A 23,535-nucleotide genomic window follows, 5' to 3' on the forward strand; every position below is an offset into this window, starting at 1 on the left:
GACACACACAGACAGGAAGTGTGGAGTCCTGACTAGTAGCATCCCTGTTTAGTGTCCATGGGTGACTGACTTCATCTCTCTGTACCACCCCAGATTCCTCTTCTGGAAAATGAGTGCATGGTAGCAAAACTTCTGTTGCTATGGCAAATAACCTGAGAAAAACAATATGAAGGACAGAGGATTCTTTTTGGTTCAGCATGTCAGTGGTCTAGTCTGTGAGCTGGCACTATTTCATGTGCGTCCATGGCAAGATGTAAACAGCATGGAGGGAGGGTATGGAAGACAGCTGCTCACTCTGTGGCTGCCAGGAAGCGAAGAGGAGAAACTGGAAGGGTCTAGGACATGACACACCTTTCAAGGCACACCCCCAGTGACCCACTTTCCAACCAGGTCCCGCCTCCTCCTTCCTCTCATCTCCCAATGATGCCATCACAATGAATAATCCATTCATGAAGTCAACGCTCCTATTAAATTGCCCCCAGAGGTTATGTCTACTACCTGAGAACCAAGCCTTCCATCCACGAGCTTGTTGTGGGGGGGAGGGAACATTTCACATTCTGTAAAAGTACCCAGCTCAGTCTTGACGGCAAATTCCCAGTGCCCATGGCAGGCACAAACCACTCTCGGAATTCAATCTTAATACTCGTTCCTATCTGGGTGGCCTGTGGGGTGTGCAGTCATTTTCTAATTGACTTTGAATGCACTTTCCCACATGTTGTCTTATTTTTATACCTATAGCCCCCACTGACGGAGGTATTATTATAGCAAAGGGTATGTCCTCCCCATATCCCAGAGTCACCTCACTCTGCTTTGGTAACTGTGGACATATTTCAAGCCATTTCTTGGTGATGGAGAATTGCTTCTAACTCCAAGTTCAAGATGAAAATGGACCCCCTCACTGAGAGAGCTAGGCTACTCCCTGCATTAACTGAGTAATTCCCTCTCCACAGTGGTCTCACTTCAGAATCACCCCAAGGGACTTTAAAGCCTACTGCTACCCAGAACCTTCCAAAACTTCCTAACTGAGACTCTTTGTGGAGACCCACAGAGGTTTCCTAGTGAGAATTTACTCAGGGTCCGAGAATCTGAGCTTGCTTTAACCATCAGGGCTGTATAAGGGGAAAATTGGACCACAGGCATGGTTACCAGGTGTTTGGAAGGGTCTACACTTGGCTGTGTGATGTGTTTTGATCTAGCAAGGGGGAGGCCATGTGCCCCGCCCCTTGGCATTGTTATAAAAATCCTTTTGAATAAGCAGAAAAGGCCGTTAGGTATTGACCCAGGTCCTCCCGAAGCTATTCTGTGTTTCTGTCGGTCTCCTCTTCGCTATCTTTCTATCTAATGTTTTCTTATCCCTCTCTCCTCCTCATAAGAACCCCTGAAAAGGCAGGAGCTGGCCTTCCACAGCTCTCTGCAGTAGAGCCCAGACACCAGCAGTTTGGAAAACTCCATAGCTGTTTCTGCTTTGCAGCCCGGGTTGAAAAATCACTGATCTCATGTGCGGTTCATGGCATCCCATTCGCTCTCTCACTCAGTCTCCATAACAACCTTTGAAGGTAGGCAGGGAAGGTACAGCTCCGATCACAAGCAAGGAGGGGCTCAGAGGAGGTGAGTGAGAAGCTTGAGGTCGCACAGTTAATGCACCTCAGACTCTTAGTTCATCCATAGTCCTCACGCCAGGAAGCTAGAGCAGTTTGAAGAGCCCCGAGAGAGTCAGGGCTGACGCAAAGGGCAGTTGCTTCCAGTGCATTCTGGAAAGGTAGTAAATGAGTCATGGAGACTCAGGAGAAAAAAACCAACAAAGATTGGCTCAGAGCCTGAACCTGGAGGCCACTGGGGGACAAATGCAGCTAAGAAGTAGGCCTACGGAGGGAGAGAAGGCGGGTTCTGGAGTGCTGCGTCTTGAGGGAGCACACGTGTGTAGGCACATCTCTCCTCCGACTCAAGGATCAAGGACTATTGAATGGTGCCAAGCACATTTACTAATGGTTTCCTGACTGCCAGTTTTCAGTCTTAGTCTAAGCTTTCTTTATCTATTTCTAAAAACCAGACACTACTGCAGTATATGTCTTAGATTTCATATTAACTCTAGATGTGTTTTCTGTTACAAATATAAGCGGTACCCTTATAAGATGAAAGAAAAATTTGCTTGGCTATTTGTTTTAATTCTATTTACATATTGCTCTGAAGAGTTGGGACAAATGGCTTTGGTGACTGAAGTCTTTGGAATGTCAAGGGTCTTACACTGTCTCGTCTCTCTTATATGGACTACCGAGTGGCTCCACAGCACACTCAAAGTTAGGTTACATGGTTTTAATTCTAACTTGGGAGTTATAACCCAATAGGAGGGTAGGGAAGTGTTGTGTGGAATGAACCACAGTAAATATGTGTGAATGTGTAGATGATCATCTCAGAGACTGATGACATGAAGGAGCTTTATGCACCTCCTCAGGGGTCTAAGAAGGCTTTAAGCCAGTCTCTCCCTCTCCCTCTCCCCTCTCCCCTCTCCCCTCTCCCCTCTCCCCTCTCTCCTCTCCCCTCTCCCTCTCCCCTCTCTCTTGGTTCCTTTCTCACTCCTCTATGCTCTTTAGCTTGTCTCTCTCTTCCCCTCTCCAACCCCGATTATACTAAAACCTATTGCCGGAAGATGGAAAAACCTCTTGGGCATCTGTCTCTGTCACATCCACGTGACACAGCCTGGGTGCTCCATTAGTATTCACTGAATAGCGAGCATGTTGATTTCCTTAGATCATGAAGGACCATGGCTGCCTTGATGATTTTTCCCCCCCAATGGAGAATAAGAAACCATTGAAAGCTGTTGAGCTGAGTCAGAGATGACAGACAGCAAAAGTGTGACAGAGGTTCACACGAGGTTTCAGAGGGGAGAGAGAGGGGAAGGGGTGCTTTAGGAGCCATGAATGTAGTTCAGAGACCGAGTTCTAAAGGCAGCAGTGCATCTTCTGTTGTTTGAATAATGAAGAAGCGAAGATAGAAGCCAGTTGGGGAAAAGATTGAAGAACGAATGGGAAGGTAGCTCAGTGGTACTGTGCTGGCCTGGTATGTACAAGGCTTCAGGTTCCATCCCTAACATAAAAGAGAATAAAAAGGAAATGTCATTCACCTCCCTATTACTAGATATGTGACCATCTAAAGGGGGGGGGGGCGTGTGCAGAAATGGGTTGCAAGCCAGAAGAGCCACAAGAATCAAATAGAAAGGTTTTGGTTTTTTTTTTTTTTTTTTTTCTGGAATGGGTAAGATCTGATCCTTTGTGGACACAGGAGATGGAAGCAGAGAGATTGGAGATGGTAGATAAAGAAAGATCAGTTGAAAGGACAGGACCTAGAAGGAGGTAGAACAGGAAACGACAGAATGGAGAAAATGAAGACTGCATCTTCCTCTGGGACAGAAGCAAACAGATAAATAAGCAGACACTCGGGCTGGAAGGGGAGGAGAGAGGGGAGGAGAGGGAGGTGACAGGGGTTGTGCCTGGTGTCGCAGAACTTTCTCAGGAAAGTGGAAATCACATCACTGCATCAGGAGCTGGGGCCCAGGACTGTCTGGGGGAGAGTTTGAATGACCCAACATGTTAGGTGCACCCCAAAAGTCTAATATGGCGGTGTACAGAGAACGAGTAAGTAGCAACAACCACCGAGGGCACTGAGGCACAAGAGTTTGATTTTACAAGTCCAAATCCACAATGTTCTGGAGCAAGATGAGAGAGAACGTGTGGCAGAGGTGATCCCAAGCAGAGTACCGCATGCCGTAGACTATAGGAAAGAGAGTTTAGTATTACCAAAGGTAGGGTTAAATTCTCTAAGTGATGGCATCCGACATACAAGAAAATTGAGTAGGGACAGAAAAAACATAGACAGATTCATTCAGCTACCATGAGAGGTTCCAAGGGACGCAAGTATTTGTTCCCTTGGAAAGGTCCATGTGACGAGGCTATCTATGACTGACTATAAATCAGGCTCACCAGATTGGGATTCAGGGTCCAGCCACAGCTTGGCTGGAGAAATGTTTAATAGGTAGGACACTGTGGATTGTCAGGCTACTATGGTGGGTGGCACTGTCCTCTTCAATCATAAGGCAGCTGCCAGGGAGGGTTTGAGAGACAAATCAGGAGAATCCAAGAACCACAGCGATGTCGATTATCTGTATCAGACACAACCTCTGTTATTTCAGACCTCAGTCTGTAGCATGCACTGCCTCTGAACATGACTGCATTTAAACTTTTCTTAGATGATTAGTTACAATTCCCTTTCAAACGTCTAGGGAACGGTGCCATAGAAACCTTTCATAATAACACAACAAAAACATACGCTTGCAGGTTCCTCTTGGCAAAGCAGCATCCTCATTTGGGGAGATAACTATATTAAGAGAACGTGGTATATAGATTGTGTGTGTGTGATTTTCGCCTACCCAATCATGAAGTCTCCAGTTAGCAAACATGTGATCTGACATTGTCGAAATAAGACCTGTAATTATTTGAAGGAATACACAAATCTATCATGCCTAAATTGAAAGAAATTGAATGAAAAAATATCGCCCGTATTAGGTTACATAGTAAGTTGAGTTCATGGACAGAAATCTTTGAGTGTGCTTAAGGTAGCTCACTGGATAACCCCACTGCTCCACTGCAGAGGTAGAAACATGTGAAATATGGGGTGATGTCATCAACCTCAAGAAGGCTTCAGAATTGCTCACTGGTGGTCCTGGCTCAGATCCTTGAACTTCAGCGAAAGCCTTTTGGGCAGCAGTGAGCAAGAACAGGCAGTGGGCATCCCCCTGCCCTTGCTGAATCAATTCTGGCGCAAGCCTCTCGCAACATCGGTTAAGCTTCAGCTGAGAGCTCTAAGAAGGGGACTTGAGGTTTTCATTCAACACTAACGTTTTTAACGGATCCCTCTCTCCCTCGCAGCTCCGGATGTCCTGGCTCATCCGTGGGGTTTTGAGAGGAAATGTATCCCTGGTGCTGGTGGAGAACAAGACGGGGAAGGAACAAAGCCGAACGGTCTGGCATGTCGCCGCCGACGAAGGCTTAAGCCTGTGGCAGTGGACAGTGTTGTCGCTCCTTGATGTGACTGACAGGTGGGTGACTATCCATCCCGCGCCTATTCCATTTTTACTCTACAAGGTCCGGTGCCGAAGTCGGATGGTTTCCCAGTTCCCGTGCCCTTTATTTAAGACGTTGTCTTAGTTACTTTGCTCATGGCTGTGACAAAGTCCCCCATGAAGGCAAGTTAAAGAAGGAAGGGCTTATTTGGGCTCACAGTTTGGGGGTTTAATGCATCATAGTGCTGATGACTTGGTGACAAGGCGTGAGGTAGCTGGTTGCATTGCGTCCACAGTGAGTAAGCAGAGAGCCGTCAATGCTGGTGCTTAGCTGGCTTCCTCCTTTTTCTTCAGTCCAAGGAAATGGACTGGTTGAATGGTGCCGTCCACATTTAGATTGGGTCTCCCCACCCCAGTTAACCCCATCTAAAATCTTTCTCACTGACGTGCCCAGAGGTCTGTCTCCTAGGCAATTCTAGATCCTGTCAAGTCGGCAATCAATATGAACCATCACAAGCATCCACGCACAGAGACATGCACATCTCCTGCCCATTACTGGGACTGCGAGATTCTTCAAGAGATGTGCTAATGAGCACTCATCTCCTGCGGCTCTCACCTGGCCTGATTAGCTTCCTTCAGGATCGGTCTGTGGAAAGAGCCAAAAATGAGGCACTCGAGCTACTACCAAATAATACTCAAGTTTCCTATCTCTATGGCATCTCCTCTCACTTGATGGATGTTGCCTCACCTTCCCAGTGCCATTTTCTTTTCACTCATTAACAACAAAACCTTGGTAGGTGAGAAAGCTTTACCACTATTCTCTACCTCTCTTTTAAAGAGGAGAAGCTGAAAATCAAGGGCACAAACTACCCACAAGTTGGCCTCAGAGCCAAGACTGCTGCTCTATTGATTTCGCTCCCGGGGTGGGTTGACAGAGGTAGATGCCAGATTCTTCACTAATGAGAGAAGAGCTTTCTGCCAGGGACCCTGGTTCGTATCAGATTCTACTACTAATGGCCTCTGGGACCTTGGACAAGATCCTTTGGTCCTCTGAGCCTCATTTTCCCCCACTTCTGAATGGATAGGGTTGGGTGGCAAGATCATCACCTCCACATGGCGCTGGATTGGAGCAGAAGCCTGTGGAGTTCAGCTGCCACTTGTCTCCCTAAGATGGCACTACCCTGCCACCTGCAGTCAGCCTGAGGCAAGCAGTGAATGAGTAAAAACAGCCTGGCATGAAGACATTCCTGTGATGCTATACTAAATGTTCCGTGGGTGGTGCAGACATGTTCCACAGCAAAAGGCAGGGCAGGGTCATTTCCACGAGGGGACTGGAAGGGATAACCATCTGATGTTGGCTAAACATCCAACTCTACCATTAGGCGAAGCCTTCAGAACGGTCTTGCAGAAGAGACTCAAATTGCCATTCTGGTGAACCCACCTTTGAAATATGAGGACCAAAGGCTCAAGGCAGGGTATAGAGTGATGTGTGTTGTCATGAAGCTTCATAAGTGTGGCTCTGGGCTTTGAATTCTTCTCCCAAACCTCATAATGTGCTGATCCCTGTAGCTTCTCATGGGAGCTCTCCTGCCACAGGGAGAAGCCCCCTCCTAACTCTGAACAGCAGTCACCCACTCCTTCAGATGTATGTGGCTTGATGATCAAAGCCCATAGACGTCCCCAGGCTCAATGACCCCGGGACAAACATATTTAATTAAAGTGGAGGGACGGATAAATGTGGGTGCTGCCTCCATAGGCTGGTCTTTTATTCTTTGGGATTGGGGGGGGGGGTTCACACATGGGGATTGGAAACTCGCTGTAGATGCTGGAGTCCTCCCTCCTGGGAGATGTAAAATTAATTCCAACGAATCAAAGTGTTGTTTCTCCCCTCTCTTCTCAATCCAGCAAGTTCTCTTTCTCATAGCCACTCCAGGGGATTTAACGCAAGTAAAATGTTGACAATGTTCACTCCCTTCTGCCGGAGATTCTTTTGAAGGAGACTTTGTTCTTGCCTTTCTTCTTCCCCTTGCTGAAGGCTGTTTAGCAGACTGATACTTCCAATATTGATACTGAGACCAAAGTGTCCAGTGAAGATTCAGGCAAAAGCCAGCCTGGTTCTTAATGCATTGTGACCCAATTCATGCATAATTGCAGGAGGGAGGTGTCTCCATTCACAAAGAACCTACCAGCCATCAACATGCTCCCAAAGCTAGAGGCAGTAGGGGAGGTGTGCCAATTGGAGGCATAAAACGAGGGACCATGAGTGAGCCTGCTAACAGTCTCACTTCCCAAAATCAAACTAGTCTGTAGCGGTGACGAGAGGATAAAGCTGGGAGGGAGCCCTGATGAGTGAGCATAGGCTTTCAAATCGAGCAGTCACAAGTTCAGCTAGCTGTGTGACCTGGTCCTACTTAGTGAACCTCCCAGAGCCCCGTCATCCCCTTCTGTAATCAGGACGTCTTCACCAGATTGTTATGGGAATAAATAATATGATTATCTAAAGAATCTATACAGAATAGGGTGTCAGTTTTCATTTCAGGATCTTTCATTCTAGCCTTTAAAAAGTGGCCTCATTAAGTAATATATTGAACAAACAGTGCAAATCCAGCCCCTGATCTTCCAGCACAGGGCAGGTTCTGCAAAACGGAGAGTTACAGTTGCCTCTTAGGTTTGGGGAAGAAAAGGGTCTTGATGAACTCCTTGGTCCACACTAAAATGCTTAATCAGTAAAAACTGCTAATAAGGAATATAATTAAAAATGACAATAGCCCCCTCACCCACCCACCCACCCACACGATGCCTCAGAAGAGGCTGGCACCATCAGCTTAGAAATGATATCCCATCATGTGAACCACAAAGGTGAGGTTCTTATGACTATGTAAGTCATCCGCGTTCTGTTGGGTTCTGGTCACTGATGGAGGAAAGAAGCATATTCCTCTGCCTCCCTCCAAGGAGAGAGAGCCGTGGCTCCCTGGATTACCACAAAGTGAATGGGAGAAGCAGGAAAGGAGTGGAAGAATACAATTTAGGGAAAGAGAAAATGAAGATGAACCAAAGACAGTGACAAACCAGCTCCCTTCTCCCAACCCATGAGGTAGACCTTAATATACATCCACAGCCTTCATCCCACAAGGCTTCCTTAGGCAGGCCCTCCCTTTCACTGTTCAGCACCTTCCTCTTTAATGTCAAGGTCAATCCTTGACCTTGAAATCATTAGGAACTTTATCCCCTATGCTTCCTCACTCAAATCACCTCCACTCCCAGGTTCTCCAACCTCTACACATTAGGAAATATTGTTATCAGCCCGATCAAAGATAAGAGCCCTATCACCCCTGGACAGCCCATGAGCAATCCTTTAAATATAAATCCATTCACCTCCCTGGCTTCCTGTGGTTTTAAGGTACCTCCTACATTCTTTAATAAGACCTTTATTTAAGACTATGTACGATGTGTCCAATCCCAACTTCAGTATCTCATACCACACATTTTCACTCTCTCCCTCGCTGCCCCAAACTCCACACCACTCAATGGTACCATCCTAAGATCCCTTCCCTCCAGGCTTCATGTCTTCCATTCTCTCCACATTAATATTCTCCCTTTGCCATCCACACCTCTATGTATCATTCCTCATTCCACTTTTGAAAGAAGTCTTCCCTGACTCCTGGCTATCTGTGAATCTAGGATGTGTCCTATGGCTCTTGAGACATCCCTGTGCTCTTTGGTCCCTTTATGATTTTTTTAAAAGAGTTGACTTGGTTCACAAGGCAGAGATCATGCTCCTCTCTTATATGTCCCTGATTTCTGAACCTAGGACCATGCCTAACACCTAGGAAACTCAATAAATCTATGCTGGCAGAATATGTATTGAGAAAAATTGAGTATAGCCCCAAAGCCCAGCTGAATGAACTGAGAATTCTCCAACTCACCATTGGACTCCATCCAGCACACCTCCTCTGTTCAACCTGTGTCTAGCAAAACAGACAAACCACTTTATAATAAATACGACCACAAAGTGTTCCATATATCAAAGCAGCACCTGTGTCCCGTCAGAAGAGCCAAAACAGCATTTGTTACTCTTGTGACAGGGAACCCTCTTTAGAGAGTCGCCTGATGCCTGTGCTTTCTTTGTCTGTGGTCACTGTCCTGTCAGAATCGCTTTATAAGAAAGACTTTGATCTTAATCGCGTGCCCTGGTGCCTGTGAGTTGGGAGCTGGAGCTGAGCACGGAGACCAAAGAACTGTAGTGAGATTGCTCCCACAACACAGCAGTCCTGCAATAGCTCAGTAACTGCCATAGGTGTAAAAGGCTGGCAGCCGGGAGCTGTGCATCAGTGAATGGCATTTCTTCTGTCCATTCACAACTATGCAAAATGATAGAAGTAACATAATCGCCTGTCATGATTATGGAATTACCATAATTCTTCAACCAGGCTGCAAAGAGTAACATTGGAAAAAAATCCCAGGAGCAGTTTCCAGGATGTTTTGAGCAGGCACAACATCTCTAGAATACAGATATGTCCTCTCAAGGTAATTTTGAAGGGCAGCACCATTTCAAACGTGAGTTTGGTAAGTGTTTAAAGGCTGAGTCATGGTCAGACATCTACCTTGGGTAACTACAGTTCCTCTCATCATTCTCTGTCCCACCTTTTCCCCCTCCTCAAATGTCGACGCCATTATTTCTGCTGGAATTATTTTTATCTTTCTTCAAAATGGAAGAAAAGTGAGTTCTCTCCCCTTATTGTGACCACCAGCCTCTTCCAGGGATGTAATCCTCTCCACAATCACCTATCTTACTAAACCCAGTGTTTCCCACCGCCCTAAGCTTTGACACGCTTACAGAGCGGAGGCTTCTGTAGGGAGCTCGTTATGAAATGGATCCGGAGACACCATGGATCAAATCTTGTCCCACAAATCACCGCAATCGTACAGTCAAATATAAAGTACGTAACTTATCACACCTGTGTAAGCTCCATTTCCCCAACACTGTCATTAGGAAGGCTTTTAGCTGTATGCTGTATACATAGCCTAACAAGAAAAAACGTTCCCTCTGGAGATATTTACGTTTCCTGTTCCCTTCTGCATCCTTTGTCCTAAGCGACAAGTAAGATGTTTCGCAAATGCATCTTGTAAACGAGCTCCTTTAAACTGAGAGTTATGTCCCCATGCATTCATACCAGAAATGCCATAAAGACCTTTTTTTTTTCTCCTATCCAATTTTTGGCTATCATCCACAGCATCCTTATTTTATACACGAATACTGTGGATAGCAATAGTCTCCCTCTGTGTGGTATCTTTCTGTCCTCAGAAAAACATGAACAGGGCCTTTTCTTCATTCTTGTTTAAGGAGAGTAGAGACGCCAGACACTGCGGGTGATCCTGGGTTTACAGGTCTAGACGTGCCCCTGGAAATGTTGTGTTTAACTCATATTTTTCAGAAATTGCATCACAGCTTCCTGGCACAGCCATAGATGAGTTTCAAATGCTGGTTAGAGCCAATGTGTGTTGAGTGCTCACTGCTAGCCAATCACTGTAACAAGTACTTAGCATGCATTATCTCCTTTCATCCTTCAAAGAGCCCCTTGGGATAGGAACTATAATTAACTCCCTTTATATATGAGAAATCTGAGTGCTAAAGAGGTTAAATGATTTTCCCTTAACCCTTAGGCCAGTCTGCTCCCTAGACCCTGCCTGAGGAAATAGAGCACAGTATTTGGAGAGAGGTGAGAAACTGGGTACATGGTAGGCCTTGTGGCTGGCGAAATATTTTGGTCGTGGGTTATTTTTAGACCATATCTCTTAGACATTTCAAGCTAGTTGTCTGTTTTCCCTTTGCTTCCTCACCCCCTGAAGCTCATAATGCGTTTTATTTCGTAAGGTGTAGCAGCTGCTGGGGAGATGGGTCATTATGTAAAGTGCTTACATGCAAACATAAAGGCATACATTTGATTCCTCAGAACTTATGTGTAAAAAATCCAAAGCCAAGCTAGGCTTGGTGGCACTTGGGAGGCAGAGGCAGACAGATCTCTGTGTGTTCAAGGCCAACCTGGTCTACATAGTGAGTTCCAAGCCAGCCAAGGCTACACAATGAGACCCTGTCTTAAAAACAAAACCAACAAAAACACCAGCCACTCATTGATGTGATATCACAGCCCTGGAGACAGAAATAGAAAGATTCCTGGTCCATCCTGGCTAGCCACGATAGCTGAATCAGAGGGGATCCAGGTTCGGTCCGAGATCTTATCTCATAATGTGGGAAATGATTGAGGGAGACATCAACATTTAGTCTCCACTCTCATGCACACATCAGTGCATAGGCACTCACACCTACATGTGCATGCATGCACACAAGTACACACACAGACCTTAGATGAGATATGTTATGGATTGTCAGAACAATTAGCACAAGGAAACCAAAACCAACTCCTCTTCTCTGGGTTGTTCCTTGTCCGTCTTCTTAATCCCCACCACTACCTCCCGATGAAGACATTTCCCATCCAGGCTACTCTGCCTGTTTTCTTTACCTCACACCTCCAACGGGGACAGCATCACCCAAAGAGGATGGCTCCCCCTTCCTTTCCTGGCCATTGTGCCCCTCCCCAGGCCTCTGCAAGTCATCACTCTAGCGTGTCTTGGTCCCCACACCATATGCTCCCACTCTAAAACCAAGCAGAGATTCTGACAAGGGTTTCTCATTGCAAATATTTTAATGTGCCATACCTAACAAAGTCATAAAAAATAAAGACATTTAACTGTACATTTCATGAGTCTCCCTCCCTATAGTTGGGAAATGAGCTTCAATGCCAGGAGAACTCTGAGGAAACCCAGCCTTAAAACTATGTACCAGATTAGATGGACACCTCCTCGGTCACCAGGGGAACACAGCAGAGAGACTAGCTCTGCGTCCCTCCTCTCCTGCCTGCCCTCCCCCTCCCTCAAATTTCTGATTACTACTGTTGTACCTCCAGTCTAGTCCCTTCCCAGAAAAGAGGCATGCAGAATAGGAGAAAGGCATGTCTCCATGCAGAGCCCCACAAGCCAGTGCCCTCTGCTGGGAAGGCTGCTGGGACTGATACCAGGGCTCTTGTATCCCCTCATTGTTTATCCACAACCCATGCACCTCTGCCCAGAGGGCTATACCCTTTCCCAGCACAGGATGCCCGCTCAGGGCCACAACACTGGGCAGCGAGGACCCACTTTCAGATGAGAATATTGAGATCCAAGGTCCCACAGCAGCTTCTCAGTAGAGGTCCCACTTCCATCCCCTACTTAGCCAGATGTGGTCCTAGGATGCCTCTCAGGATGAAATGGTGCCAACCTTCATCATCACCCAAGCATTGTGTGGTGATATATTGTGCACCCCAGTAAAACTTACCTGAGGATCAGAGGACAGAGCCAGCCACTAGATTAGACATGGAGGCCAGACAGTGATGGCACACACCCTTAATCCTATTACTCGGGAGGCAGAGATCTCTGAGAGTTCAAGGCCACACTGGAAACAGAGCCAGGCAAGTGGTGGCACATACCTTTAACCCCAGTACTGGGAAGCACACACGCCTTTAATCCCAGGAAGTGATATCTAGGCACAGAAAGGTATATAAGGCATGAGGAACATGGAACTCTCTCTTGAGGCTGAGGATTTTGTAGAGGTAAGAACTTGTGGCTGGCTTGCTCTGCTTCTCTGATCTTTCAGCTTTCACCTCAATATCTGGCTCTGGGTTTTCTATTAATAAGACTGTTTAGCAGTTCGTGTTACAGCATTGTGTATTTATTATTCAACCAGAATTTGCTGCCTATCTAGTGTTGGCTGATGGGCTCCCATAGATGTTCTGGAACAGAGTAGCCTTCAAGGAAGACTATCTCATAGGGCCTGGCCAGGAAAACAGGTTGTTGCATGCCAGAGCCAGATGCCTGGAGGAGGGAGCTTGTGAGTCCGGAGCAGCATGGAGTCTAAGAAAACTGTTGGGTACCTTTCTTCCCAACAGGCACCTCTCCAGGTGCTATGCAGGGACCTCTCTCTGTCAGCCATGCTACAATGAGGATTTCTCACAAACTGTGGTCCAGTGAGATTAAATAATGATTCAGAGGCACACATTAAGGAAGAAGGAGAATCAGGGTGTCTTTTTCAGTCAGCAGTCAGACATGGAGACATCCTAGAGGATCTAACAGACTCCAGGGTAGAAGTGAGGGAGGGCTAGCTCACTTGTTTTTCCTGCGGTGAGCCCATGTGTGCAAGAAACACCAGAGAAAAGGGAAAGGGCTCAGCTCTCCCAAGAGGCAGGTCAGTGCTGTAACAGCTGGAGCTTCAAACACACCGTTGACAGCATTACCCTGAATCAGTCACAGGTAAAAATCTAAGGACAAGAGAAGGGCCCAAGCTTCCATTATGAGCCCAGAGCCTCACTCACGTACAGCACACAGGCATGGAACCTGTCATATCTTAGCCCTAGCATACTAGAATATTCTCCCTCAATGCACCCTGCCTGGCTCACCAGGGTGCCCCCGGTCATACAATGGGGCCAGAGTGTGTTGAGGGAAAGGCTTCAGCTGAAAGAGAAAGGTTATGTGGTCTCCTGCAGCCAGGAAAGGGCAGAGTCTACCCATCACCACCATGAGCAGATTCGTCACCAACCCACCTATGCCCGGGGTACAGCACAAATCCTGAGTACCCAAGCAGTAGTAGGTACACAACTACTGCTGTGTTAATTGGATTAACAGTAAATCTTCAGGCCCCAGAGTGCTAGATAAATCAAGTCTGTTTCTTTCTCAGGTGTGCTTGGTGGGTTCAGGAACCCACACCCCTTCTACTTTGTGGCTCTGGCCTTTTCTCTAGCCTTAGAATCCTTTGCACTCAACTAGAGAAAGAGCATGGAGAGAGGCATTTGAAGATTTTTGTGTTTTATTACTTCTCACTTTCCAATGGCTAAAATTCAGACTTCAAGGATGCTGGGAAATGTAGTCTAGCTGTATGCCCACATAAAAGAGAAGTACAAGCAGAAGGAGGTAGAAGGGGGAAGAGGGGAAGGAGGAGGGCGAGGAGGGGAGGAGGAGGAGGAGGAGGAGGAGGAGGAGGAGGAGGAGGAGGAGGAGGAGGAGGAGGAGGAGGAAAAGGAGACAAGGAATACAGCTCCCTTCTGAGGGCATCCACCAGAGTGTCACTTGAGAGTGCAGCTCCCTCATTAGCTGCTCTGAGCCCTGATCAGCCAGCATCTCTACAAGCTTCGTAATTCAAAGCTGACATCAATCCCAGGATCTATTCTGAAGTGTGAAATGTTTCGTTCCCAAAATTTTATGAGGCAGCAGATTCTTATTTTCTGGCAGAACCATCCCAGAATCTCTCTCACCAAACTTCCTCTTTTCTAAAAACAAAAAAAATTAAGCAGGAAGAGATTACTTTGCAAAGGCTCAAGACTGCCAAGAAAGCTTCGGCCCCACAGATCTGGCTGAGCGTTGCTCTACGCCAGAAAACCTCTCTCCCTGGCTGCCACCAGGTAAAATCGCTGTGCCCCACACATAGAGATTTTGATTAGAAGACCACATCTTAGGCTTGGAACCCTTCAAGAAGTTCCCCCAAATGACTCTGGTGTGTAACTGTGTTTGAAAGACACTGACAATAACATGACAGATCCAAGTCTCTTGTGGGCCAGACAGGGAATCAAGAAGTATCTGGAGACGTATCGCTGACTGTCAAATTGTCAGCAATCATATATTAACTTCCCTCCATGCATATGGCCAGCCTTTTGCTAAGCCACAGGATCTGAACGGCATTGAGAATACACGCACGCAGAGGCAGCCTAACCCACCAGCATTGTGCAGGCTCCCAAGAACTCCCAATATCTCAGTAGCCAGGGCCAAGTGAATGAGGGAAATGGGCAAACTGGCCAGCCCACAAGAAAAGTTATCTTAGAGAAATAACAATCAAGGTCATTCATTCCAGAAACAGCATCAGGGCAAACAATGGTCTGAAGATAAGGATGTTTTGCTGTTGTTTCTGGGTTGTGCCAGGGGATTGTGGGTAGCCAGCTTGAGCGAGAGGGAATGGTATGAGGCCATGTGCTTTGAGCTTTGGGTATAGGCAACAGGACCATGAAGCCCAGTGGGGCTCACTGGAGCCTTGAGTCTGGTAGAGGCTCCAGAGGAAAACCAAATGTGAAATGATGAGATCAGAGCCTCCAAGTGGAGCTCAGAAAGGGGGCAGTCGGGGAGCCATTGCAGCAGAGGGCCCTAGCTCTCTGAGAAGTTGCCCTCTGAGAAGAAGGGAGATGTGACTGGTGGCTTGGCTCGCAATGTGCACCCAGGCATTGATATGTGCAAATCAAACACTCGTAACTCTAGAAGGATCTGGCCCTGTTTCCTTCCTCAGAAAATATCTCAGATCACTGAAGCAAGGAGTAGATTAGTAATTCTGAGCTTTAAATCCCATTTCTAATGGTGATTTACTGTGACATGTGGGACAAGCTGGTGCTTTTGATTGCTCAGTTTCCACAATCAAGGGTGCAGAGCGCTGAGGCAGATCAGGCCCGTGAGCCCGGCTTGAGAGGCAGTTGCTCGAAATGGCACTACGTGAACCCCCTTTACAATAACTGGCGTTCAGAGCTGCTCATGATTTTCTTGGTAAAGTTCACAGCTCAGTTTACAAGTCAACAGATGTGTGTGTGTGTGTGTTTTTGTGTTTTTCATAACTCTTAATGCCTGTGGACATGAAGTCCCATGTTCTCAGCCCTTCTCCCCCTAGGCACAAAGTCTGGAATCTAGGGGATAATTGAGCTTCTAATACTTGAAGCAAAGCAAAAGCCAATTAAACATATTTTGTCCCCCAGGAGGAGCCCCACTGACATCACTTCTACCCTCGCTTCCAAGCAAATGATTTACATATCCTCTTTCCACGTGAGTTCTGGACCCACACTGCCAGCTGACTGATTGGCATCTCATGACATCACAGCGTGACTCCCACATGCACCTCTGTCCATAGCTCTGACACTCTCCTAGACATTCATTTCTGCAAAATCTCCCTTGGCGTCTCTCTGTCCCCAGTCCCAACCAGCATGCTCCCCAGCTTGAGCAGGCGTTAGCTCTGTAGGGGTCAAAGCTAAAAGAAAGTTCAGAAGTCCCATAGTGGTTGAATAATATGAATTATACAATATTCAAACTCCTTACGACAAGGTCAGTGCTCTATGCTCCTGCCTGCAGGCACAGGCATCTGACTCACACCATGGGCTCGGATGATCTTTGCTCCAAGGCAAAGGATGATACGTATAATTTGTCACACTGTCCAGGGAAGCACAGATTTATCATTAAAATAGACTATGAAACAGAAACAATGAAGCACAATCTCTCATCCTAGAGAAAGGCCGTGTAGAAATACTGTGATGGCACTTATAAAGTCCTTGTGATTTTCTCAGGGTCCCACCAAGTCAGTAACCCTGTCTTACTTTATGACAGTGTTTTGAAATTCACTTCCCCCAAGCAAAGAAGACTACCAATCCACCTCCATCAAGATGTTCTTCTCAGGGAGGAAGGAAATTAAAACCATCCTTTTCCTGGGTCCTTTCACTGTCAGAAGGCTGCCACATCTGGTACCATCTCAGCCCTCCAGGCCACAAACCAACAGACAGAAATGGAGAAGTCACCATGGGGACTATCTACATGTCCTGAGACATAGGCATGGATAGTCCAGACTTTTCTAAGAAGAGTGGGCTTGGTACCTTCTAGCCTAGATGGTCTTCCACAGCCTCAGTTATCCCAAAGGGCTCATTGAACATTGGCAGGTGCATGATCCTAGATGAGATTCAGTGAGTCAGATGGTTCTGCAACAGATGGCAGAAAACGTGACCTGGGAAATGAGAGGCCTGCTCTTTCTTAGTATGTAACTGTCCAAGGCAAACGATGCCCCCGAGAGATCTCTAACATTCTTCATATCCTTTGGTGAATTCTTGCATGCGTGTCTTGTGAGTGTGTGAGTGAGTGCACAGGTTGGTGTATGGGTGAGTAGGGGTGGGCATTCTCATGTTCTCTCTCTCTCTCTTCCTCCTTCCTCTCCGTCCTCTCCATCCTCCTCCTCCTCCTCCTCCTCCTCCTCCTCCTCCTCTTCTTCTTCTTCTTCTTCTTCTTCTTCTTCTTCTTCTCCTCCTCCTCCTCCTCCTCCTCCTCCTCCTCCTCCTCCTCCTCCTCCTTCTTCTTCTTCTTCTCTACCTTTCCCCCTCCTTAACTCCTTTTTCCACTCTGCTCCCATCTAGGACGTAGCACAGTCAAGCTTGTGGATCATGCATTTTTGTCTATAGCCACCTCCCCTGCTGGGCCAGAGCGCCATCCATAAAGCAAGACCCTCTTTCCTTCTGTTCCTCCTTTAGCCCTGCTCCCCACACTAGAATGCAACAGATATGACACAGGTTGAGGGAATGAGATAGCAAAGAAGGAACTCCCAGAAGGTTGTCTTCTACCCATCTGACATCTCTAGCTTCTCCTTTTCGAGAATCCTTCGATGCCAGTTCCCAAGAAGTGAGCGTAGAAAGCCAACGCTTAGGGGTGAGGAGATGGCTCACTGGGTAAAAACACTTGCTATACACTTGCTGAGTTTGAGTCTCTAGTTCCCATGTAAAGCACTGAACAGGGTAGTGTGTTCCTGTAACCCCAGCACTAGGGAGGGCAGATGAGACCAGAGATGGAGCTTGCTGGCCACCAACCTAACTCCAGGTTCAGCAAGAGACACTTTCTCAAGGGAGACCGATAGAGCCGGGTGCCAATGTCTTCCTCTGGCCTCCACATGCACACACAAAAATGCATACACCACCCAAACGAAAATAAAAATAAACAAGAGAAAGCCAACGATTGGAAGCCTTGACCTGCAGGTATGGAAGGGTTTCTATGATTCTCCATGCAGTTTATCTGAAGATTTATTTATCCACTCTCCTCTTTCCCGAAGGCTCCCTCACCACAATCAGGCTCATTGCGAAAGAAAGCTCTCTGACCCTTGGCAGCCTTAGAAATTCTGTATTGACTTTTCTCCCGCTCTTGGTGTTATGCCCAGAGGAGAAACCAAGTCTCAAGGTGGTAAATTACCTTGGAGAGTCAGGCTTCAAGGAATGGGGAAATGCTCCCAACTTAGCCTGACCTTCACCATGGCCTATTCCCATTCACAAACACTCACAGCATCTGCACACCTGTCCAGCCCTTGCCTGTTCAGATCCAACCAGGGCTGGTCCTGGGAATCCAAAGCTGCCCTTCGGCCCAGCCCCTCCTCTGCAGCCGGTAACTGAAGTCAATTATGCAGATAATAGGATGGATGTGGCAGGGCTTTTTCATCGCAGACATTATTCTAATAGACATGCATACCGCACCCCCAGCCTTGTGACAGTCCATTTCAGAAGACTTTTACTGAGCAAATCAACTGAGCAATAAGAAAAGGGAGAAAGTGGTTTTTCTCTCAGCAGCATCTGCCAGTCCTGTCCTAAGCGACCAGATCCCAGACAATCCCCAGCTGTGAAAATGGACCCCCCCCCCTCTTTTTTCAGATCCTACTAAATGGCCAGAGAAGGAATCTGAGCTATGGTGCCCATCCATCACATGCCTCTTAGGCCCATCCGGCGTTCTTTGCCTCTCTCACCAAAGCCTTGTTATTCCCCCAGTCCACATTCAGACACACACCTTTTTGTCAGCTACTTAGAATCATTAAGTGAACTTAATTAGGTTTGTCAATCCCTGAGGCTGGAGGGATGGCAAAAAAGGCCTCATATTCACTGCCCATTAACAGTCTGTTGCCTGAATGAGGCGGTGCATTTTCTGGGCTGTGCGTGAGCAGCATCCACATATCCTCTGCAAAGATCTGCTGGGTGAGTTCAGGAAGCACCCACTTCCAGAGCTGCCTCCTGGAAACCTGGCCAGTGGCCCAAAGTATCACCTCTCAGAATCCCCCTGGGCTAACTTTCAACAGGCTGTCTGTAAAGCTTGCAAAGATAGGAAGATGGGTGCATTCTTATGCAAAAAGCAGGCTTGAGCCAAGATCTCTAGCCAAGGCTGGTTTAGACAAGAAAAAAAGAAAAAGAGAAAGAAAGAAAATAGGAAAACCAGCATCAACTCCAGCATTCACAAATCTACTTTGGAGAAACAGAACCAAGCAGATCGATGGTTACTGGCTGGAAGCAAGTTCTACACAGCCAGAGAAAGGGGAGGCCTACCTGCCGGACTCCCAGATAGCAGGAGGAGCCCCCAAAAGCTTCCTCTTCCTTTTCCTTAACCAGATGCCCCACTTGGGAGGGAGAAGGCTCTTCTAGCTGTGGAGAGGACACTTCCCTCCCTATCAAGAGTGAAAACGTTGGGGCAGGGGGAGGGAGGTAACCTGTGTGTTTACTAGTCTGTTATAGTCTTAGCAGTAATATGCTGTGGACCTTGCTTCCCATCTGTCCTAGAATATTCTACCTGTACATAGGAGTAAGTGCTAGAACCTAAGGCCCGAGGCCACAGCTAACTCTGAGGAATGACCTGGTGTCTGTATCTTTGGGGAACTGACCGTAAAAGGGTAATTGAACTGGAAAGACTCAGAGCCCCAAGGAACTCTTGCCCATCTCCAACCGGGAGAGGCTATCAGAGCCTCTTCTTCTATGGTTCTGCTGAAGACACTCAACCAGACAGCATCCAAGGCAGAGAAACCTAAATCACAGCTGGTCTAATGCCCACTTCGTCTCTTGGCCAGTTCCCTCACAGAAGATGATCTCCTAGGATTAGCTCTGTTTACATTCTATGCCTCATCCCCTGCTACCCTAGACCCATTCCCACATTGCCTTCACCTCTGACCTTCATCTCTACATGTCCCACCTGTCCCTTACCTGAGTCTCTGGCCCTAGAGTTGACAGAAGCAGCATCATTTGTGTTCATGGTGCCATCTCATTGAGTCTTCCCTGCCCGTCCTGGGTGCCCCTGATGTAAAATCCGGGCACTTCCCACTGTCAGCTAAATGTTTTGAAACAGCAACTTCGACTGCCATCATCTTGCAGGATGCTATAGAGACGCTTGGATTTAGAAACCGTTCCAGCCCCAGCTCGCATCATCCCATCCGTGCTAAGAGGCCTGGTGGCTGGTAGGGTACTTGGTAGCTCTAATCTCCCAGTCCTAGCAAATGAAAGCAGGAAAAGCAGAGCAAGCAAGGAGACCAGAGGTTTCCACCAGGGTCCATGGAGAGAACGGTGGAACTTGTCCCTCCCCCTGCTCTAGAGGCACACAAGTCATCTATACCCTTGCACCTGAAATTCTTTAAGGAGGTGTGCTGATGATGCAGCTTAGCATTGATGTGCCCTGGCCCCTCAGCCTATGGGTGATGGATAACCCAGAGAGGATGACCCAGAGAGGAGAATGAGAATGTGGGTTGTTATGGGATCGATGCCCACTACAGTGCAGGCTATCTCACATTCCCAACCAAAGAACATGACTCTTTCTAGTCACACTTTCGAGTAGCTTCATAATAATCAAATTATTATTGTTTTGTTGTTGTTGTTGTTAATTTTTGTTTGGCTTGGGATGTTTTGTTTTGTTTAAGACAGGGACTCAGATAGCCTAGGCCAGCCTCAAACTCACTGTGTAGTTGAGAATGGCCTTGAACAGACATTTCTTCTTTAGAATCAAAGCATTTGGGCCCTCTAATTGTGACCTTTAGACTGAAAGGGCTGTATGTGACCAGATTCCACAAGACAGATGGAGGAACAGGCAGATGTGGGGAGTGGAGCAGTTGAGAATAATTGGTCACAAACACACTCTTTAGATAAAAGTTCACATCTGATTGCAAGGACAGTAACTGTCCTCTGGCCAGAAAGAACTAAGCCATCATCTATCCCTTCTAAGTGTTGATCAGGGTTACATGCTCAGTCATGATGGGAGCTACCACCCGGCTGCAACTCATGACCTAGGCATGCCCAGCTTTGTCACATCGAAACAGGGCACTGTCATCTACAAAGTTCACACTAAAGAAAAGTTCGGTCAAGTTAAGAAAAATAATAATAATTGCATAATTGCATGAAAAGAGCCTCATACTGTTGTAAATAAGCTTCTGATTTTATGTTGGGTCATGACTGCATGTGGCCCAGGTTGAACATGCAGGGAAGCTTCACTTCTTTCCTGAGCTGAGGTCCAGGGAAACAAAAGGCCTTTCCCCCTCACATTTCTTCCTGTGTGCCTCTTTCACCTCCTCAAAGAGTATTTTTCCTTGTCCACTACCTGCCCTGGCCCACATTATCAGCCTGCACACTCTCTCTATATAAGAAAGATAGAAAGATAGATAAATAAATAGATAGATAGATAGATAGATAGATAGATAGATAGATAGATCTTTCTCCTGTCTGTCTGTCTCTCATTCCTCTCTCTCTCTCTCTCTCTCTCTCTCTCTCTCTCTCTCTCTCTCTCTCTCTCTCTCTCTTTCTCTCTCTCTCTTTCTCTCTCTCTCTCTCTCTCTCTCTCTCTCTCTCTCTCTCTCTCTCTCTCTCTCTCTCTCTCTCTCTCATTTCCCTCCTTATTCCCCAACAGCTTTGGCAAGCTATAATTTACATGCCATAACATTTACCCATTTTTAAGTGTGCAAGTCAATGACTCTGAGCAAGTTTCTAGAATTCTACAAAGACTTCTACAACCCAGTTTTAGAACATTTCCATCACCCCAAAATGAGGTTTCGTGCTAGTTAGCAGTCAATATTGTTCCACTGCTAGCCCCAGGCAACCACTAATCCGCTCTCTGTCTCTACAGATTTGCCTATTCTAGATGATTCCTATACAGAGAATCACTCAATACGAGGTCTTTAACTTACTGTCTGCCTTCTTTAACTTTGCATAATGCTTTTGAGAGGCATCTATTTTACAGCATGTCTCCTGGTCCATTCTTCTTTTTATTGTCGATTAGCATCCTGATGTGCGGCTATATAACCACATGTGCTGTATCCATTCAATGATTGACAGCCATGCCTTCCCTCTCTTACCATTTCAACATCCACACAAAGGATGCACTCTATTCATCAGGTCATTCTGGATCAACCTTCTGAAACCTGGGGAAAGAGTGTTTAGGGTCCTCAGAATGCAGTCCCTTTATCACAGAAGGGGGTGGTTGACCGATGATAGCCTTCCAGGAAGATCTCCCAAGAAAACAAACCGGGAAACAAATGAGTCCATGGCATCTTTCCGTTTATCTCAGTCTCATGCTTTCCCTGACTGTAGTCAGAGGACCTGGCCCTCGAAGCCATGAAATGGCTGGAAAGAAACACAACCTCAGTGAGTAACTGTCCAGACTACATGACCCACTGTGGCTTGAGTACACGCACTCCCAGGGGAAACAGTCAATCATCTAATATTTAACCACCATTTGGAAAACAGTAACCAACACTGGACAAGACCCAGGATGCTCAGTACCTCTGCTGTGCAAGACATTAACCCTTTGATTGCTGGTTAATGGGGTCAAACCAGGGAAGGAGCCCAGTTGCCTGAAGCAACAGAGACACTGAGGGGTTCGCCATCAGTTGGTGTCATACAAAAGCACTTTAATGTTTAAATAGCGGCTTCACTCTACCCATGAGTGAGCGTGAGCAGAATACCAAGCCATTTCTACCCACCATGCGTGCCCAGAAAGCACAGGTTTCCCAAGCTCAGAACTCGAAACTGGCTTTAAAGGCTGCATATCTGCCATAGTCGTGATGGAGCACTGCTGTGGGATGGTCTGTATGTCAAATGTGTTGCTCTGATTGGTCAATAAATAAAACACTGATTGGCCAGTGGCCAGGCAGGAAGTATAGGCAGGACTAACAGAGGAGAATTGAGAGAACGGGAATGCGGAAGGAGACACTGCCAGCCGCCGCCATGACAAGCAGCATGTAAAGATGCCGGTAAGCCACGAGCCACATGGCAAGGTATAGATTTATAGAAATGGATTAATTTAAGTTGTAAGAACTAGATAGCTAGAAGCCTGAGCCATTAGGCCAAACAGTTTAAATAATATAAGCGTCTGTGTGTTTATTTTATAAGTGGGCTGTCAGAATGCCGGGGCTTGGCGGGACTCTGAGAGAAAACTCTCCAGCTACAGAGCACCCCCTTGGAAAGGGGTATGCTCTGTGATGAAGAAGTGGAAGTCAGGAAAGGTTGAGCCCTGCCTTCTCACCAATGCTTTGGGATGAGGTCAGGTGGATCAAACTAAATTTCCATGCAATAGGTCGGCACACATGTGCTGACACTGAATCCTGGGACTTGGCCTACCCAAGTGGTTCCTAACACACATTCTTCTTAACATCATACAGGTTCTGGTTGCAGATAGTCACGTGGTGGGGTCCAGGATCCAGGGCAACAGTGGCATTTGACAACATTTCCATCAGCCTCGACTGCTACCTCACTAGTGAGTTTACCCTGGTCCTTGGTTCCCTTAACCCAGTGACCCATGGGACTATCCATAGTCTCATCCCTAGACCCCCAATCTTAGCCATCTTGCCTCTCCCACCTTCCTCCATACAACCTCTTCTCCCT

At 46.9% G+C, this 23,535-nt stretch overlaps 1 protein-coding gene across 1 annotated transcript in view; it reads left to right on the forward strand.

Moving 5' to 3' along the window:
- Alk (ALK receptor tyrosine kinase) overlaps nucleotides 1-23,535 on the forward strand; it is a 513,542-nt gene that overhangs the window by 414,094 nt on the left and 75,913 nt on the right. Inside the window, exons 9-10 of the mRNA XM_059248178.1 lie at nucleotides 4,923-5,092; nucleotides 23,313-23,407. Coding sequence (XP_059104161.1) covers nucleotides 4,923-5,092; nucleotides 23,313-23,407 — 265 coding nt within the window. The remainder of the gene's footprint in view (nucleotides 1-4,922; nucleotides 5,093-23,312; nucleotides 23,408-23,535) is intronic.

This window comes from Peromyscus eremicus, chromosome 22 (assembly GCF_949786415.1).
Source record: "Peromyscus eremicus chromosome 22, PerEre_H2_v1, whole genome shotgun sequence".
In the NCBI taxonomy this organism is placed as follows: domain Eukaryota; kingdom Metazoa; phylum Chordata; class Mammalia; order Rodentia; family Cricetidae; genus Peromyscus; species Peromyscus eremicus.